The sequence below is a fragment of the Papaver somniferum genome, chromosome 4 (genome assembly GCF_003573695.1).
Source record: "Papaver somniferum cultivar HN1 chromosome 4, ASM357369v1, whole genome shotgun sequence".
NCBI classification, from domain to species: Eukaryota; Viridiplantae; Streptophyta; class Magnoliopsida; order Ranunculales; family Papaveraceae; genus Papaver; species Papaver somniferum.
In genome coordinates this window covers 40,261,686-40,282,168 of record NC_039361.1, presented here as the reverse complement: position 1 = coordinate 40,282,168, position 20,483 = coordinate 40,261,686, and the positions used below count along the sequence as shown (strand labels likewise).

Sequence of the window (20,483 nt, the reverse complement as noted above, 5' to 3'; positions counted from 1 at the left end):
ATCACTAACATTGACAAACATGCTTGAGATAGCAATATATGCGAGTTCGACCGAGCAATGCTCTAACATAAACACCAAACATATTAGAGGTTTTGGTATGGGATCATTGCACATACTCAATAAAACCATGATTGCTAAACTCAGATGGAAATTTATGAATGATCCTAATTGCTAATAGAGTCAACTTATGAAAGCAAAATAGTTAAAGTTTGGTAGTTTTTGGGATGTCAAAAAACAAACAATCCGTTTATCCATTTGGGATGCTATGTTAAAGTGTAGGGTGAAGAATAAACATGGGGATTGCTGGGCAGTGGGAAATAATGACAATACAAATACATGGTCATATCCATGGATCCCTAGCATCGATAAGAAAATGTCAGAGCAAAATTCCAATGACGATACCTTCTTCACAACTAAAGTTAAGGACCTGATATTGACAAATCCAAATAATGGGATGAATCAAAGCTACAACAACTATTCTCCAATGTTGAAGTTGATAAAATCAAGGATCTTTACATCCCTCCAGAGGAGTAAAACAAGCAAGATAAGTTGATGTAGATTAATCATCCAAATTGTACTTTTTCAACCCAGAATTTTCTAGAAACTTTACAAGAAAAAATGCCTTCTACTTCAAACATTGACAACTTTTTTCCTTTGAAGAAATTCTGAAGAATAAGAATGCATCCTCTTAAGGACTTTTCTCCTATGAAGAAGCTTTTCTTGTGCAACCATAGTCAGAGATTTTAAGGACGTTTTTCCAGGGTTGTCAGACTGATACTTGTTGACTACTACTCCAATAGAAGCTGAATCTTATGGGGCCTTGTTTGGAATTGAGCTTGCACTTGACAAGGATTTCAAGGATGCTGAAGACTCCCTAATTGCCACAGCTAAAATTTAACCATTTAACTTTTCCTAGGCGTGTGTAGGATATCATCAACTACCAATTAGGATCTATGAGATTCTTTTGAGGCCTGGGTTGGATACTTTGGTCAAGCCCCACAATTAGGATTTATTTTCCAAGCTTGTGGACTTGGGGGCTGACCCAGGCTTAAGCCGGATTAGTTCCCCCATATGTCCGCCCCTGCCGTGGCATATGCCTTAGCAGCTCGTGTTGTTTCTAACCACATATCTGAAGAATATGGTACATCATCTATCCTCCATCTGATACTACTAGGGGTGTGCAACGGACGGATGCATATTAGAGGTCACCCGCGTCCAATTCGTTAAAGTTGCGGATTTAGAAAATCCAACCGTGTCAGGTCCAATCATCCGCGGATTTGACTTCCGCAGATCAACGGGTGATACGGGCGAATGCGAATTAACCGCAGATGTAGTAAAAAAAAAGAAGAAAAAAACTAACTGTTGGTGAGCAATGCAACCTTCATTTTGTCACACGACTCGTACCATGTAGTTGTTGGCCGTATCTCTTCCCATTTTCTAATTTTCTCTTGAATTTTAAGTACATTATGCAATCGTGGCATGTTGGCTGTATCCCCTACCATCTTTCGACTGATCAAACTCAAAACCTCAAACCATCCACTAAACCTCAAGATCATATATATCATTCAAAGAAGTATGAATCAAATAGACTTCTTAGAAGGCGAGTACGACTAAACGCAAAAATGTTACTTAAAAATCAGCACATTATACAACAAGAATAACTAAAGTAAACATATTGTGCAATACTGCGATATATATATATATATAACTTAATAGAATGGCAGGAGAGTCATTCGTATATCGGTGAATATGCAGAGTAATGTACATCAGCTATGGTACAGATGAATCCGTGGATTTCAAAGCCCAACCGCAACCAAATCGTTAAAAGTGCGGATTTGAGAATTTTATCCGTATCCGACCCATAGATCTTGCGGATTAGATTTCACCCACAATTTTGCGGACGGATACGGATGAAACACGCGGTTCCGGACTTTTTGCTCACCCCTAGATACTACCCACCTATTGCAAAGTAAGCTTTCTTTTCTTCTTTAATTTTCTTTGTTTGGGCCTTAAAGAAAACAAAAACAAGGAAGTCAGATTCAAGTAGGGGTGAGCATGGGCCGGTATGGACCGGTTTTTACCTCATCCGCATCCAATCCAATACATTACGGATTTCCAATTTAGCATCCGCATCCGATCCAGCATCCAATTGATGCATGGATGAACGGATTGGGTACAAATAATCCAATGGATTTGTTTTAATTAAAATTTATAATGAAAAAATAAAGCCAACATAGATGACTTTTTATAGTTATTGCACATTCTATATACGTATCTAAAATATAAAAGTGCCATGGACAACACTCCAAACAAACACCTTAAAAATTCCTAAACTATCTAATATATTTTCCAAGGATATATAAATGTCTTTAATCTAACTGGTATGGATGTCCAATGGATTTTCATGGTTGTATCCGTGCCAATCCATAATCCATTGGATTTCAAAAATTTCGTCCGCATCCAATCTCGTAGCGAACGATCCGGACATCCATCCACAAAAATACGGTTGGTCTCGGTTAAATCCACGGATTACGGGCCAAATGCTCACACCTAGATTCAAGACCCAAATGTAGTCCATTGGAAATGCGCCCATCGTGTTGTCATGCTCACGCTAGCACCACTTTACCCTCCTCCACAATCACGCGCACGTGACATACAAGTACGATTATACTACTCTTGAGTCTGGTTTTCCATTAATATCGCCGTGGTTTTCAATTTCCTCGCCTCATCGTCTTCCACCTGAGAGTTTCAGACAATCTTCCCTGAGCTTCTCTTTACTCTCTCATCAGCTTCTTCAAGAAGAAACTCAGAATTCCATCAACAACCTCGTCACGCATTTCCGTCTCTCTCAAAATCAGGTAAAATCTCTCTCTTTCATTTCCCCCTTTATTTCTAGGGTTTTGGAGATGCCATGTTAAAATCGTTAATACAGTACTACAACAGGGTAAAATATAAAAATGCCACTGATTTTGCATTTACCATTAAATCTAGTTTTGATCTCAAGTGTAAATTTGAAGAAGTTTTACACGATTTAACTCATCTTTCACTGAGTATGACATTTTTCTTTTGAATATTAGGCATAATTAAAAAGTTCTTCATTTGTTTTTTTAGTTTGAAATTCATTTTCATAGGTTAGGTCACTGTAAACAAGTTTTAGTGGGGGGAAATGTGAGTGTTGATACTAAAACATTGGGAGTAAGTTGTTGTAATGGCTTCAATGCTTCAAAATATATCCCCTAAGGGTCTAATAAGCTCAACTAGAAATCCTGTGGCTGATTCTTTCTATACCTAGGATGGGTCATGGAGCAATAAGTTAATGAGTGAGAATACTTGTACAAGAAAGCGACTTTGGAAAGTCGAATTGTGTTTCTAATTTTAAACTTTCCTTGTTTCCTAGTCGTTGAAGGAATTACCAGTTCCCCTTGCAAGTAGTACTATTGTTCTCCTTAGTAGTATATAAACGTACCTGCTAAAATGACCCGTTAAAATAAATGGTGTAAGAGTAAATTCTTCCACTTGTGAAGAATGAAAATGCAGATAGACTGATAGAGTGGTAGACTATTTTTCGCAATTGCTAATTATTGCACAAATAAAGGTAGATTAGTCAAAGGGTGCACTTATTCCTCCATGGGTGTAGTTGTTTATCTTGTTTTGCTGCAAAAGTTTGATCAAGCTAAATGTCATTAATTATTGCAGGACTATGGTCAGAGGAAGAGATGCGTGTTGGGAGCACTGTGTTTTGATTGATGCAGCAAAACAGAAAGTTAGATGTAACTATTGTCAAAGAGAATATAGTGGAGGTGTTTATCGCATGAAATTTCATTTGGCACAAATCAAGAACAAAGACATAGTGCCCTGCACCGAGGTTGCAGATAATGTGAGGGATGCGATACGACAAATCGTAGGAACTCCTAAGAAACAGAAAAATCCGAAAAAATCTAAGGTAGATGATTATGCAATCAATAATGCTCCAGAAAATAGCTCTTCAGATAGTGATGGTTTCCGCCCCAATCCTGCATCCAGTGGGCAAAATGGTAGCACGTGTCCTCCTTTGATATTTCCACGCCCTTCACCTAGTGCCCATCCCGACGTCGAGGATGCTGAAAAGAAAAAGCATGACTACGCTGATAAAAAGATCGCTTTGTTTTTCTTTCATAACTCTATTCCTTTTAGTGCTTCTAAATCAATGTATTATCAGGAAATGGTGAATGCTGTAGCGGATTGTGGAGTAGGGTACAAGGGCCCAAGTTATGAGAATTTGAGATCCTCCCTCTTGGAGAAGGCGAAATGTGAAATCGCTGATAGCTGTAAGAACTTTAGGGATGCGTTAACAGAAACTGGTTGTACAATTTTGTCTGATAGCTGGTCAGACGGCAGCACCAAATCCCTTGTAGTATTTTCTGTTACATGTCCAAAAGGCACGTTCTTTCTTAAATCGGTTGATATTTCAGCCCATGCCGATGATGCTCAGTTCTTGTTTGGGCTGCTGGAGTCAGTTGTTTTGGAGATAGGGGTGGAAAATGTTGTTCAAGTAATTACAGATAGTGCAGCTAGTTATCTTTATGCTGGACGACTTCTCATGTCCAAATACACTTCATTATTTTGGTCTCCTTGTGCTTCTCAGTGCATCGATAAAATGCTTGAAGATATCAGTAAGCTAGAATGGGTGAGTGAGGTATTGGAGGAAGCAGGGACTATCACCAGATACATATATAGCCATGCATGGGTACTGAACATGATGAGAAAGTTTACTGGTGGAAGAGAGTTGCTTAGACCAAGAATAACTAGATTTGTGACCCATTTCTTGTCGTTAAGATCGATTGTGGTTGAAGAGGACAATTTAAAGCATATGTTCTCACATACAGACTGGTCATCATCTGCGTACAGTAGAAGACACGATGCCCAAGCGATTAAGTCACTTTTGTATTTGGATAAGTTTTGGAAGTTGGCACATGAAGCCTTGAATGTGTCAGATCCACTTGTTAAAGTTTTGAGGATTGTAGATGGGGATATGCCTGCTATGGGTTACATATACGAGGGTATTGACAGGGCAAAAGTTCAAATCAAGGCTTATTATAATGGCCTTGAAGGAAAATATAAACCAATTTGGGATATTATTGACGAAAGATGGAATATACAGTTCCAGTCTCCCTTGCATGCAGCCGCAGCTTTTCTTAATCCCTCTATATTTTATAACCCAAGTTTTAAGATTGATTTGAAGATGAGGAACGGTTTTCAAGAGGCCATGATGAAGATGGTTATTGGAGATAAAGATAAAACTGAATTCACTAGGGAACACCCTATGTATATCAATGCACAAGGAGCTCTCGGAAGTGAATTTGCAGTTCTGGGAAGGACTCTCAATTCCCCAGGTTTGTTTCATAACTATTGAACTCTGAAGGTTTTTTTCTATTAGCTTTTCATCTCCTAGGAAGAATTCTAATTTTAATGGTGAAGGCTGGGAAGACAAATTTTTTTGATATGCTGTTACACAGTTTTGGTGCACACGTTATTGTGATTTCATCAAGGATGTCCACAGATTGTTACAATTGAATGTTTAGATAGTTAAAGAAATGGGAAACTTCGACCATATTATGTTATACCCTAAATAACAACTGCCAATTATGGTAGGTTTCCATGCCTTACATTAAACATGGGTAATTTTGCATTTAACACTCTTAAATCATGCTCCTATTCACCAGCATGCACAAGTAACTTACCCTGACTAGAAATTATATGGTTGGGGGTGCGCATGGCATATACTTCCACATCTCAGATCAATATGCTTTTTTTTTTTTGTGTGTGTGTGTGTGTGTGTGTCAGTCTAGAGACTCTAGACCTCCCATGATGACCCCATCTATTGTTTTGGTGGCAAGCACGTCTTGTTTTTGGCATCCTTCCTGATTTCAGTGTCTCCTTGAATTCTTGAATTATAAGCTATTTTGATTTCCATTCTCAGGTGACTGGTGGGCAGGGTATGGTTATGAAGTCCCTACGTTGCAAAAAGCTGCATTACGGATACTTTGTCAGCCTTGCAGTTCTTACTGGTGCAGATGGAATTGGAGCACCTTCGAGAACATACATACCAAAAAGAGAAACAGGATGGAGCAAGAGAAGTTCAATGACTTGGTTTTTGTGCACTGCAATTTGCAGTTGCAGGCTATTACTCAAACTAGGGGTGGAAAATCTAAACCAGTCATTTATGATGAGATAGATGTTAGTTCTGAATGGCCAACAGAGTCAGAATCTTCATCTCTTCTCTTAGATGATTCATGGTTAGAGAATTTGTCTTTTGAATGCGTGGATTGCCCTTCAGATTATGATTAAATTCAGAAATATTCATATTCAATCATGATTTTGTACCAATTGTTGTACTATTGAATGTAAGACTTGTGTCACTTATGTAATGCCAATACCATATGGTTTCCCAGAAATATTAACCTTCCTCGCACAGTTCATTATTGTTTTCTGTCAGATGGACAGGTTCCCATCCCATTTAAGGTATTTCAGTGGCTGGCTTATCATCTTACCATCTTAGGCCACGAGTGGTCCATTGCGAAACAGGTAAGTCCTTCCAACTCCAGGTATTGCTTTTACTATAATGAATTTGTTTGGAAGCATATTAAAAAATAATATCTTTAAGAAGTTCAACACCACACCAGCATTATCTTTTATTATATGAACAGCATTTTGAATCTGAAAAATATGAATAAATAAACATAGCCCTGTGTTGTCTTCTTTTGTCATTATACAAGTTTTGATACCTTTGTATACCTTAAAGAAATTCTCGTCTGACTCCCTTTCAACAAATGCGATGCCGTCCATACACCACCGTCCATCTAGGTGTCGGCAAGTCCTGATGAAATAGAATTTCAGTTTACCATCAAGACAAAAATATAGGTCCGGCTTCTATTGCCAAAAAGATTCCTCTGTATGCAATAAAGTCCAAAAACTTACTTTTAGATGTTTCCATTGGCAAGATGATTCTCTCTAGTTGCAATAAAGTTAAAAACCTCCGCTTTGTCTCCTTGCAGCATTCCTCATCTAGTCAAACTCATCTCTTTTCCAGTACACATTTAGAGAGAACTCAGAAAAGAGATAAAAGAAAGATCACTTCTCTATTTCTCTCAAAACCCATAGGAGAAAAAATTATGATCAAAACAAGAGCATCCAGCTTCCTCCAGATTACAACTTACACATCTAGTCTAATTCATCATGATAATCCAAACATCAGGTCAACTTTCTATCTCTCAATACCCATTTTAGTTTTCTCTATTCTTCTTAGCATCAGATGGATACTCAAAAAGAAGAAACCAGACCAACAATTACCACCAGGTCCTCGTGGCGTACCGTTACTGGGCAGCTTACCCTTTTTAGATCCTGAGCTACATACTTATTTTGCTGATTTAGCTCAGAAATTTGGTCCAATTTATAAGCTTCAACTTGGTAATAAATTGGGTATTGTAATTAGTTCACCATCTCTAGCTAAAGAAGTATTGAAAGATCACGATACGATATTTGCCAATCGTGATGTTCCTGTGGCTGGTAGAGCTGTTACTTATGGTGGTCAAGATATTGTATGGACACCTTATGGACTGGAATGGAGAATGTTGAGAAAAGTTTGTGTTCGGGAAATGCTTAGTAATCATTCTATGGATGCAGTTCATTCACTTCGTCATAAAGAGGTAAATTCAGCTAGAAATTTTCTACATCTTGAATTTGTTTCCTTTCAAAATGTAAACCCAGTTTTTGGTAGTGGTAGAGAATTTGGTAGTTTCTGAAATTTTCTACATCTTGAATTCTGTAAGGATCTGAGGACAAGGTGAGGATAAACAGTATATTTGATCCCACGGTTTGGTGTAAATAGGGTATGAGAATAAAAATACAAGGAAAATGGGATGTTGATCAGTATAATACAGTGATTTTACTGATCACACAATGATTTCACTGTTGGTATGATCACCCAATATTTTACTGTTTTACTATAATTATTCTTATGTCGGGTGTTTTGAAAAAAATGTCGAGCTTATCTTCTTTGATCGATTTTGATAGGTAAGAAGATTGGTGCAACATATTCATAGCAAGATTGGGTCTCCAGTTGATGTTGGTGAACAAATGTTTTTGACTATACTTAACGTGATTACGAGCATGATGTGGGGAGGTACATTAAAGGGTGATGGTCGAACTAAAATAGGTGCAGAGTTTAGACAAGTTGTTTCCGAGATGACTGCACTTCTGGGTGCACCTAATGTTTCAGACTTTTTTCCAAGTTTGGCTCGGTTTGATGTACAGGGAATTGAAAAGAAGATACATGTACAGTTTTTAAGGTTTGATAAAATATTTGATTCGTTGATAGAGCAACGCCTAAAAACTGAAGAAGGTGAAGAAGAGAGTAGCAAAGATTTTCTGCAACTTCTGTTGAAGTTGAAGGATGACGAAGATTCCAAAGTGCCATTCACAATGAATCACCTCAAGTCCCTACTAATGGTATGGTGCTCCATATAAATTGGTTCAAAAACTGATTAGTTAAGTTATATTTCTAGAATGATATTGACTCATTTCATTTCATTTATACTTTGAACAGGATATGGTTGTGGGTGGAACTGAAACAACGTCAAACACTGTTGAATGGGGTATAGCCGAGCTAATGAACAAACCGGAAACAATGAGGAAAGCTCAAGAGGAATTGGATAGAGTTGTAGGTAAAGATAAGAGTGTAGAAGAATCACACCTCCCTCAACTTCACTACTTGCAGTCTGTAATGAAAGAGGTGTTACGTTTACATCCAGCGCTCCCACTCTTGGTCCCTCATTGTCCGAGCTCATCTTGCACCGTGGGCGGTTATTTCATCCCGAAAGGGTCAAGGGTTTTCGTTAACGTATGGGAGATACATAGAGATCCTTCAATTTGGGTGAACCCAACAGAGTTCAACCCAGATAGATTTTTCAATGGAGAATGTGATTTCAGTGGTAACGATTTCAAGTATTTCCCGTTCGGATCAGGCCGAAGGATATGTGCAGGAATAACTATGGCCGAGAGAATGGTTATGTTTGAACTAGCAACCCTTGTGCATTTGTTTGAATGGAATATACCGAGCTCTGGTAAGTTAAATCTCGACGAAAAGTTTGGAATTGTATTGAAGAAAGCAGAACCACTGGTAGCTGTCCCTACTCCACGTCTATCTGACCCGTCTCTCTATGCTTAGGAAATCTTGTCTGGCCATTTGATAATGCATAGTAGTTTTTGGTGGTTGTAATTAATTTGATGTTGTGCAAATCATTTCATTCCCACGTTAATACCCTATATTCAGAAAGAATGCATTTTGTTTCCTTCTCATTTACTGAAGTTTGAATTTAACTGCACCGCTTTTGCGCAATTTGTGGCTGATTGTCTGATTGTCGTTCCGGGTTTCTATACAGAGCCGGCCTCACGGCTGGGAACTTTCAAATTGGTCTCTCTGACTGGCAATTCTTCCCGAGCTGCTGGCATCAAATTGTAATACCATTCTGACAGACTTTAAACCTTTTCCCCTGTGAATTAAGTCAGATTACGGGTTCTTTTTGTTTGTTGAAATTTTAATGACTGCAATGAAAGATCCGACCTGCGGTTCACCTGTGTGAGATTTTTTTTTTTTTGATAAGTCAAAAATTGTATTGAAAATAAAAATATTTAAAAGATAGTTAGTGAGAAAAGAGGTCACAACAACCCAAAAACTCACAAAACTATTTAAATCGAAAATGAAATACATTTGGTAATTCAATTGAATTTAGAAAAGTTGGACGGCCGACATAATTTATCCTTACACCGTAGTCCAATAAACATCCACTCTTCGCCATTTTATCAGCCGCAAAATTTGCTTCACGATAAGTGTGCACAAACATAATAGAATCGTAAAGACTCTTGGCATTAGCCCATCTTTGCTGTGCAAACCAGGGCACCTTATCTTCCTCCAATGCTATTATCACACTAGACGAATCAGACCGAATCAAAATATTTCTATAACCCCACTGAACTGCCCATTCAAGCCCAAGAAGGATCCCATACAGCTCTGCCATATAATTTGAAATAACTCCAAGACCAATGCACATCGCGCCAACCACTTCACAATTTGCATTCCTAGCAACGACTCCTGCCCCTGCAACCCCCGGATTACCCTTGGAAGCACCGTCGCAGCACAACAAAAGTTTGTTATGCACAGGAGGATACCGACGGCACTCCACAGGTTCCACAAAATTCACTCTTCGGCATTTAACTCTGAAAAATTCAGAATCTGCAAATCCTCAACAATATTGAACATAAACCCCTTCATTCTTGACGAGTAATCATGGATGAGATTGAAAACTCGCTTTTTGAAAAAATTCCAGCATGGATTTTTCTTCTCATACACCATCTTGTTTCGTTGATACCACAATTCAGAACGCATCACCAAAATTGAAACCAACCACAGGTCCTTAACCATTAGGGAGGCTTCTACTTGTTTTATAAGGTTTATAAACATGAAATCTTTTCTCTTTCTTCTTGTTATGAACTCCATGAACATGAGCTAGATATTTTATTGGTTAAAGATGTAGTTGGATTTTGAAAACAAGTTATGGATTTTATGAATTAGTTTTCTCTCAATATTATTGTTTGATTTCTACTGCGTATAATGATTTCATGATTGATGTATTGCAATATGATTGAATGTTTGTTTAGTTAAGTCTAGAATTGATTGAACATGCATCCATATCTATAGCTATTTTAGGGTTTATCATCGAGCGATCACCTTGAATACGAGTAGCATGATATGATTACGGTTTGTAGTGATACACTCTTGTAATCATATGTAGAAATTGACCTTTCCCCGAATTGTCATGCGCAATGTATGACAATTGCATCGATTAGTCTATTTCTTAAACTTAATGCTCATAGGAATTGAACTTAATTAGCGCAAGGCGTTAGGTTACTCTTTAGGTAGAATTAACATACGCAACTCTAATGTGTGTGTTGATGACTTGGAAATTTACAGAGTACTCTTGCAATAAGGTATTTTAGGGCTTTTGATGATAACGGGATTAAATACGAATTCTAATCATACATTCAAAACTTGTTTGCTAATGAAGATGAAACCTTTATCCAACATTTTCACATCCTTGCTTTGCGTGATTTATTTCTTTGCTTTTATTTTATTTTAGTTTATAAAAATCTGAAAAAGCCCTTGTTACTTATAAGATACCGAAACATATTGACAACCTAGTCCCCTTTGTGGGAACGATCCTTTCTTGCCATTGCTTCATTATATATTTTGAGTAGTAAGAAAGTGTAATTATTTTTGACGCCTACGACAACGATCAAATTTTGGCGCCGCTGCCGGGGAGGCAGCGGGTTGTCATTTGTTTTTGGTTTCTTATTTTTGTTTTTAGTCTTGTTTTGTATTTGTTTTTGTTTTTATTTTCTGGTTTTTAACCTTGTTTTGAGAACTCTTGTTTCAGGTACCAATTACTATGGACGGAGCATATTGGAACAATGGGTACGGTTATCAACCTCAACGACAACATGACAACTATCACCCTTATGGGGAGTACCATCAAAACCAATCCTTTGGTTATGATCAATACTCCACGTACCCTTTTAGTTATTCTCATACATTCCAACCTTCTTATGGTGGGTATGTAAGTGAGCAACCACAAAGAGGGGATGATACTTGTATTCCTATTCATATTCCTTCGAGTTTGGTAGATGAGATGCAACAATTTATGCTCAGCATGGAGTCAGTTTGTAGACAACCGAGCATGGAACCAATTTCATCGACCGAATGTGCTCATAGTATGTTTGGCCCAATTTCTGATCTTAGTCATGATCATTCGCCCATTCAAAGGGAAGATAATTGGCCTAGCAATACTGAGGTAAGTCTACTTTTTCCTTGTCGAACGAGCTTTACCAACAAATGGAACACTATTTTCAAAATTTGGATGGATCACTCCAAGAGCTTCAAAAAGATATTTCCATTTTAAGACAAGGCATTAAAGAATACAAAGAGGACATGCAAAATTCTGCGAAAGACCAATCTTTGGGAAGTGGTAGCCAATCTTATTTTAACTATGGTAGTGACGATAACTATGAAAGTACATCGCTTGAACCAATTTATGGTGACATCCCTGAGGAGTGTACAATGGAGTCTTTTTGCGATCAAGGTGAAGATGAAAAGGAATATGATGACACTAGTATAGCTTACTGGAGCATTGATCTTTATAACGATCAAGAACCTATTCAAAAGGTAGAGCTTGAGGATGATGCAATGAGTGTTCTAAAAAAGTTCCTTATGGTGAGACTTGAATCCCCAGTGGAGTATGTACCTTACAACAAAGAGGAGTATGTTGAGAATGAGACCGTTATGACCAATATTGTGGGAGACCCAATTGAGCTTGCAAAGAATTGTAATGAAGATGTTAATGCCGAGATTTTGGTTAAGGTAGAAACGGACGAATAATGGTTGCAAGGTTTGATAGAGGACCATGATATACAAGAGGTGAATAATTCACTTGAGTTTTTCAAGGATGAAGAGGATTCCGTGATACAAGAGATTGTGAAAGGTTTGTCTAACCCTTTGCATATTGTTTCTTCTCCTTTACCTCTTATTGGTTTGAATGTATGTTCTTCGAGAGTATTGTTGAATGACTTTATTTCTCGATATCCTCCATTAGAGATGCTTGATTCTCAAACTATGCAGGTTTTCAAAGAAGAAACCATACAAGTTCCTGATTTTTATGTTCTTTATACACTTCCAAGTGTGGACAAGAATAAGTGTGGGGGAAACTTCTATTGGGAAATAGCTTCACTTTTGCTTTATTGTACCAATGTTTGTGTGAAGTTATTATTTGCAAAACAGGTTCTATGGGTGGATCCCCAACTTTTCAGATTATTGGTGTATGGGGAATTCAACTTGCAAGTCGGGCTGACGACTTTAAACCAAGCGCTAAATGGGAGGCAACCCACTGGTTTTGTGTATCTATCTCTATCTTTTTATTTCTCAAGTCTTTTATCTTTATTTTCTTATTTTGGATATTTGCATATCAAAACTCCAATTTTTAGAGATTTTTGAACAATTTAGAATAAACACTAGCCTTTCTAAGTAGATGGAATTTTTTTTTCTTGACGATGAGGTATATATATTGGCTGAGTTGGGATTAGATGCCAACTAAATAGCTTGTTTAGTGTTTATCCTCTATTGTTCAGAAATAGTTATGAGTTGGAGTATGAGTTTTTATTATGCATTTTATTTTCTTATTGTGTGTATATATATCATGTTATGAATTTCCCATCTTGAACTTTACTTTGATTGACTAAATTTTACATTGAGGACAATGTAAAGTTTAAGTGTGGGGGAGTGTTCTCATATAGAGTTTTTAGCCTTGTTAGTTTTCCCTTGCTAGAAAAGTTCACCTGTGTGAGAAAATGACTGAAAGTGGGCCCGACATAATCTTGTTACGTACGGCATAATACACACCCATTTTTCAGATTTTTACACTGTCAAACCCACCGTTGGAAAAGTTCATGGGCGCACCCATTTCTTCGTGAAAAATTATCAGCAAACCCATTTTTTGGAAAATTATTTTCTTCGTGAAAAGTTATTCTTCTTTATTCTTCTCTTTCCATGTTCTTCATCTGCTAGGGATTCTGCGAGATGAGTGTCCGAAAGTGAATAGATTTTATTGATGAAGCTGTATAAACAATGAAGGAGATGATGTACATCAGCAATTGGTTTTAAAAGGACAAACCCTTTTCTTAACTCTTCTCTTTACTTTGAGCTTTCAGATCTGGTGTTTTTTAAACGAAACTTTTGGCAAATTTTTCATAAAAACTTTGATTGTTCTTCGATAAGAGTCTGATTTCATTCTTAAAACTTTGATTCGAAGAAAGTTTTGGTTGATAAATTTAATGTTTACGGATTGTTGTTCACAAACCCATTTAATCAAAAGATTCTTCAGTATATTTGGAAATTCCTCATTGAAGTTATATGAATTGCTAACGATGGGAATACTAGATCTCATGTTTTAAGAATTAAAGGGTTGACGGAAATCTTTACAGATGGATACTGAAATGCTATCTGAGGGTGGGAGAATGACTGCTAAATTGTTTTCTTAGAAATTGTAGTGTACTTCCTATTCTATTAAAGCTTCGATATCGATTATAGACTGTCTCTCGAGAAAAAAATCAGGAACTTTGTTAAGGTGACGGAGGATGGAACTCAAGGTTTTCATTTAACTTATATGAAAACAAGGGCGTGAAGATATGTCCACTGGTGGTTTGAGGTTCAAGAGTTTGCGACAAAGGAATAGCTCACTCCTCGCAAAGTGGTTCTGGGGATTCCACGAATAGAGAATCTTTTTGGCATCAGATTATTCAAGACAAATGCAGAGATTCTGCCTCTTTTTGGCTTCCACAATCCACAACCTATCATCTCCACCTACGATATGGTATTGTGACTGCAAGTGTGTCTGTCTCTTGTATGTGCATCTCTATTCTACCTTGTTGGTGGGTGACCACTGGCTAACCAACTCCTGATCTAAAACTGTTGCTCCATGAATTTACAAACTCGCATCTACAAGCTTGCAACCGTCCCACTCATTTTGCAAACATTTCTTTAGGCTGTGAGCTCCAGTTCTATCATGTATATGCAGGTGGTTAGATTCCACCTATGAATTATGGAGTCATGTTTTTCTATTCATATATAACTAGATATATATGCTTTCAACTGTTATAAGGTTATGTATGGGTGGCGCTAAATGCTTTGGTTGATGTTTGAAATACTAAATTTAATTAAGTTAGCTATGTTGGACTTATTGGTTAAGAAGTGTATGCATCCTTCCCTATGCATTCTCGAAATTGGTTGCATAACACGTTCTGCAGTTTTTTTTCATAACTTATTATGCAGTCCAGAAAACGGTTCCATAACACGTTATGCAGCTACTTTTTTCTTAGTATTGAAACCAACAAAAAAATAAGGTTGCATAACTTGTCACGCACCTACAATAATATCTACATAACATGTTATGCAGTCGTGAAAATATGACTACAATGCATTATGCATCGAGAAAATTGTTGCACAATCTTTTATGCATCAAGAAAATAGATGCATAACCTGATATGCATCCGTAAATATGGATGCATACTGTATTATGCATCATTTTTTATGTACACACTAAAATCAACCAAAACAATGGTTACATAACTTGTTATAGATGCATAACTTTGTTATGCAGTCGAGAAAATGGTTGCATAATTCGTTATGCGTCTGCAGAATGTGTTATGCATCTTTTTTGGTGGCTGCATAATGGTTATGTAGTCAGTTTTCGAAATTTTGCCTGAAATGATGATCACCTCCGATTTTTCCGTGAAAAACAAAAATTTGATATTGTTGTTTGTACTCGTTGCGTAGCTCTCTTAAAAAGATTTCCAACGATATAAAATTTGTAAAATTCCAAAGTGCGGACTTTTAGATATGTTATATCCAAGTTACGTTACCAATTATCCCCTGATGCATAACCCGTCATGCGGATGCATAATCCGTCATGCAGACATTTTTAATAATTTCATATAATTATGGGTATCACGAAAATAATTATGCGTGTCACAGTACCTAAAATTAATTGTGGACCTGACAATGAAAATATTATTTTTTTTGGGCATGTGCCTAATTTTTCCCTAATCAAAAACCTCCACTCATCTGGCCAAACTCATCCATATTCCTAAACACATTCCATATTCCTAAACACATGTAGAGAGAAGAGATAAAAACTACGTATACGGCATAATCACTTGCCCATTCCTCTTTGAAACCCATAGGAGCAAAAATTATGATCAAAACAAGCGCATCCAACTTCCCACGCGCAATTGCAACTTTTACGTCTAATCAAACTTTCTTCCTCTCAGTACTCATTTTAGTTTTCTCCATCTTTTTTATCATCAAATGGATGATCAAAAAGAAGAACCCAAACCAACAGTTACCACCGGGTGACGGGTCCTCGTGGCTTCCCGATACTCGGCAGCTTACCTTTTCTAGATCCTGAGCTACATACTTACTATACTGAGTTAGCTCAGAAATTTGGGCCAATTTTTAAACTTCAACTCGGTAATAAGTTGGGTATTGTAATTAGTTCACCATCTCTGGCTAAGGAAGTATTGAAAGATCACGACACGACATTTGCCAACCATGATGTTCCTGTGGCTGGTAGAACTATCACTTAAAGATATTGCATGGTTACCGTGAGGACCAGAGTGGAGAATGTTAAGAAAAGTTTGCGTACGAGAAATGCTTAGTAATCATTCTATGGATGCAGTTCATTCACTTCGTCATAAAGAGGTAGGTAACTTTGATTTGATTTATTTTCTAAATTTTTGTGCTTTTTTCCCTTTAATATGTAAACCAAGTTTTACAACAAGAATTATGGGATAGACAGTTTTAGAGTTTATTCCTTTCAAAATGAAAAAGAGAAATCCACCGTGGAGCAGAGGGATGATAAGGCAACATAATTTCATAAGGCAACATAATTTTTTTTTTTTCCTAAGGCAAAACATTTGCCGTTTTCTTTTCATTTTAATTTCATAAGGCAACATAATTGTTTGCCGTTTTCGTACACTCACTCCTTTAACCGAAAGAGAAGGTAAATAGTATGATCAAATTTGATCAAATTTTTCATTTTGAAAGGAGGCTCTCAACCCCAATAATCCTTGCTCTTAGTGATAGAGAATTTGATACAACGTTCTGTGAGAAATTGAGAAGAAAAAAATCTGATCCCAATATAAATAAGGTGTAAGAATAAGTGTAGAAGTAAAATGTTTGAATCCACATTGTGAATGACATATAACCCAAAAATTTAAATCCAAGCCTCCAAAAGCTTCTTTGTCACTATGCGATTTCCCAAGGTTTGTTTAGAATTTTTGGAACACGTAAGTGCTATAATGATTCCGTTCCTGGGCTCCTGAGAAGTATGCTAGAAATTTAATATTTTGATCGATTTTGATAGGTAAGAAGATTGGTGCAACATGTTCATAGCAAGACTGGATCTCCAGTTGATGTTGGTGAACAAATGTTTTTGACTATACTTAACGTGATTACGAGCATGATGTGGGGTGGCACTTTAAAGGGTGACGACCGTACTAAAATCGGTGGAGAATTTAAACAAGTTGTTTCTGAGATGACTGCACTTATAGGAGCACCTAATGTTTCAGACTTTTTTCCAAGTTTGGCTCGGTTCGATATACAAGGAATTAAAAAAAAGATACATGTTCGGTTTTTAAGGTTTGATAGAATATTTGATTCAATGATAGAGCAATGCCTAAAAATGGAACAAGGTAAAGAAGAGAGTCATGATAGTAAGGATTTTCTGCAGCTTTTGTTGAAGTTGAAGGATGAAGAAAATTCTAAAGTGCCATTTACAATGAATCATCTCAAGGCCTTACTAATGGTATGATGCTCCTTATAAATTGGTTCAAAAACTTTATTTCAGTTTTATTTCTAGAACAATATCAGCTCATTTCAAATTCATTTGTATTTTGATCAGGATATGGTTGTGGGTGGAACGGAAACAACGTCAAACACAGTCGAATGGGGGATTGCCGAGTTGATGAACAATCCCGAAACAATAAGAAAAGCTCAAGAGAAATTGGATAGAGTTGCAGGTAAAGATAAGAATGTAGAAGAATCGCACCTCCCTCAACTTCATTACTTGCAGTCTGTAATGAAAGAGGTGTTACGTCTGCACCCAGCGCTCCCACTCCTGATCCCTCACTGTCCAAGCTCATCTTGCACCGTGGGCGGTTATTTCATCCCAAAAGGGGCAAGGGTTTTCGTAAATGTGTGGGCAATACATAGAGATCCTTCAATTTGGGTAAACCCGACTGAGTTCAACCCCGATAGATTTTTCAACGGAAAATTTGATTTCAGTGGTAACGACTTCAAGTATTTTCCGTTCGGATCAGGCCGAAGAATATGTGCGGGAATAGCTATGGCCGAAAGAATGGTTATGTATGAATCAGCGACCCTTCTGCATTTGTTCGAATGGAATATGCCCGACTCTGCTAAGTTAAATCTTGACGAGAAGTTTGGAATTGGTTTGAAGAACAATCCTGTTAAAGGGGCGGGTGGTTCCATTGGAGGGGCGGCAAACCTAAAAAGACAAAAAGGGTCATTAGGTGGTAATTCAAGTGTCCCTTATCGAAAAAATATGGAAATGACCAATTAATCCTTATTATTAATAATCAAGATTAGTGTTGTTAATTAATTTTCACTTATAATAACTCTAAAATCAGATTTTTAGAGTTATAAAACAAAATTAGAAGAGAAGAAAAAGAAAACTTATGTGATATTTGTGAAACCCTAGATTTTGATTCCCTCAACCAAAATGAGTTATTCTAGTGGCAAATTTGAGATGGGTGAATCTCTATACGATAGAGAAAACAAATACTACATACCCCTTGATGGAGATCCTGATATGGAGTATTTCTTAGATGGTAGAGATGTTTTAACCCATAGTGAAGGTCAATCTCAACCAATTGAAGAAATTAGCCAACAAAGTGAAGAACCAGCAACTGAAAATGACCAGGTATACTTCTAAACTAGTTCTCATTGGCTTTTTGTTGCTTAAAATTCTTTAAAGTACGTAAAAAAATCAAATTTTAAAAAATTTCAGAAGAACTTACGGTTGGTAATTAGCTAGTTATCAACCGTAATTGCATGTTACGGTTCGTAAAGTTTCCAATACCAACCGTAATTGGTTCAATTTGGGGAAAAACTCAATCGTAATACAAGTTACGGTTAGTATAAAATTTTCGAGTCGAACCGCAATTTCAGTACGGTTGGTTATGTTCTTCAGTAGTTACCAACCGTAACTCATCACGTGCATGGAAGTATTTACTGCACTTCTTACGATTGGTAATATGTAAATAGCTACCAGCCGTAATTGTGTTACAGTTTGTGATCTGTGTTTTTTACCGATCATATAATGATCTGTATGTTTTCATTTTCATTTCACCCTATTTACGGTTTGTTACGGGAGGACTACTACCAACCGTAGTTGTGTTACAGTTTGTAAGTGATTGTAATTACGAACCGTATCTCTGTTACGGTTTGTATTTCCTTGTCGTGTCCAACCATAACTTTATATATATTTTCGTTTTGTTCTTGTTTAGACTAATGTGGGTGTATTGTTGTCCAGATCGTGAGTGTACCTCCCCTAATGGATGAACAACCTTTAGAAAATCAACTTCTCACCCAAGATTCTAGCTCTCACTATTTAACCGAGGAGACAGGGGAGGAAAAAGATGATGCAAAGCATTGGGCTAGAGAACGAGGCAAGTTGATTATGTGTATCATAGTTTGTAATGGTACCACTAGTGAAAGTGCCTTTCAAATGGTTTGCGAGTGTAGTGGACAACATAGAAGTCATGCAAAAAAGGGTACCGTGCAAGTAGCAAAGGCAAAGAGGAAGCAAACTACGTTCACTAAGAAGACCCGATGCCCCTTCAAGCTTCAATTTAAAAAGAACGCGGCAAAAAGGTGGTTTTTGGATAAAGTTGTATGTGGTAGTCATAACCACCATATACCGGAGAGTTTGCTATCACATTCGTATGCTGGACGCCTTACCGAAGAAGAATAGAAGATCGTAGAGTCACTGACACAAATTCGTATGAATCCCGTTGATATCCTCGCTCACTTAAAGGAAAAAAACCCACAAAATGCTTCTTCTTTGGCTAACATCTACAACACAAGAACAAAATTGAAGGCTAAGAAATGGGAACAAAGGAACGAAATGCAACAATTAAGGCATTTGGGGGAGGCGAATAATTACTCGGTTTTCCACGATGATGATGAGAAAGGACGAATAAGACATCTTTTGTTGGCTAATCCTGAGTTTGTGAAGTTGGCACGGTGCTCTCATCAAATCCTTCTAATGGATTGCACATACAAAACCAACAAGTTTGAGATGCCGTTGTTGAACTTTGTCGGGCAAACTTCTACCAATGCTCCTTTTAGTGTTGCTTTTTGCTTCTTGAAAGATGAGCTCGAAGAGAGCTATGTGTGGGCATTAAACCAAGTGAAGCTATTCTACGTAGAGGGATATACTCCAAAGGTGATTATTACCGACAAGGAACAAGCTTTGTTGAATGCAATAAGGAGGGTTTTCCCGGAAGCTCATAACCTTCTTTGCACGTTCCACTTGTGGAAAAGTATTGAAACTAAGTGCATGCGCCTTGTCCGTCCAACCAAAAAAAGCGAAATGGATAGAATAAAGAAACTACCGTTACATCAACAAAAGTATGCCAAAGAGAAATTTAAGAAGGATGACAAGTTGGCGGAACTAAAATGGGAAAGTTTCAAAACGGAGTGGAGAGCCTTGACCTATTCTATCACCGTGGATGAACATGAGGATAGAGCTCGTATGTTAGTGGCTCATTGGAAATAGGTTATCCAAGTGTTGTGAAGTATTTGTTGGATAATTGGT

At 37.3% G+C, this 20,483-nt stretch overlaps 3 protein-coding genes and 1 pseudogene across 3 annotated transcripts; all 4 read left to right on the top strand.

Moving 5' to 3' along the window:
- The first annotated feature begins 2,715 nt into the window (after positions 1-2,715).
- LOC113275225 lies at positions 2,716-6,430 on the top strand. The gene is made up of 3 exons (XM_026524680.1): positions 2,716-2,858; positions 3,697-5,372; positions 5,960-6,430. Exons 2-3 carry the CDS (start codon positions 3,701-3,703, stop codon positions 6,325-6,327), a joined length of 2,040 nt encoding a protein of 679 aa, XP_026380465.1. The 5' UTR covers positions 2,716-2,858; positions 3,697-3,700; the 3' UTR covers positions 6,328-6,430.
- A 610-nt stretch (positions 6,431-7,040) lies between these two features.
- On the top strand, positions 7,041-9,448 carry LOC113275226 (flavonoid 3'-monooxygenase-like). Its single transcript, XM_026524681.1, has 3 exons — positions 7,041-7,685; positions 8,053-8,487; positions 8,585-9,448. The coding sequence occupies exons 1-3, from the start codon at positions 7,152-7,154 to the stop codon at positions 9,203-9,205; spliced, it is 1,590 nt and encodes a 529-aa protein (XP_026380466.1). The 5' UTR covers positions 7,041-7,151; the 3' UTR covers positions 9,206-9,448.
- Positions 9,449-15,831: 6,383 nt separating this feature from the next.
- Positions 15,832-18,350, top strand: LOC113275227 (annotated as a pseudogene).
- Positions 18,351-18,526: 176 nt separating this feature from the next.
- Positions 18,527-19,798, top strand: LOC113275228. The gene is made up of 2 exons (XM_026524682.1): positions 18,527-18,584; positions 19,197-19,798. Exon 2 carries the CDS (start codon positions 19,218-19,220, stop codon positions 19,635-19,637), a length of 420 nt encoding a protein of 139 aa, XP_026380467.1. The 5' UTR covers positions 18,527-18,584; positions 19,197-19,217; the 3' UTR covers positions 19,638-19,798.
- Positions 19,799-20,483: the final 685 nt, after the last annotated feature.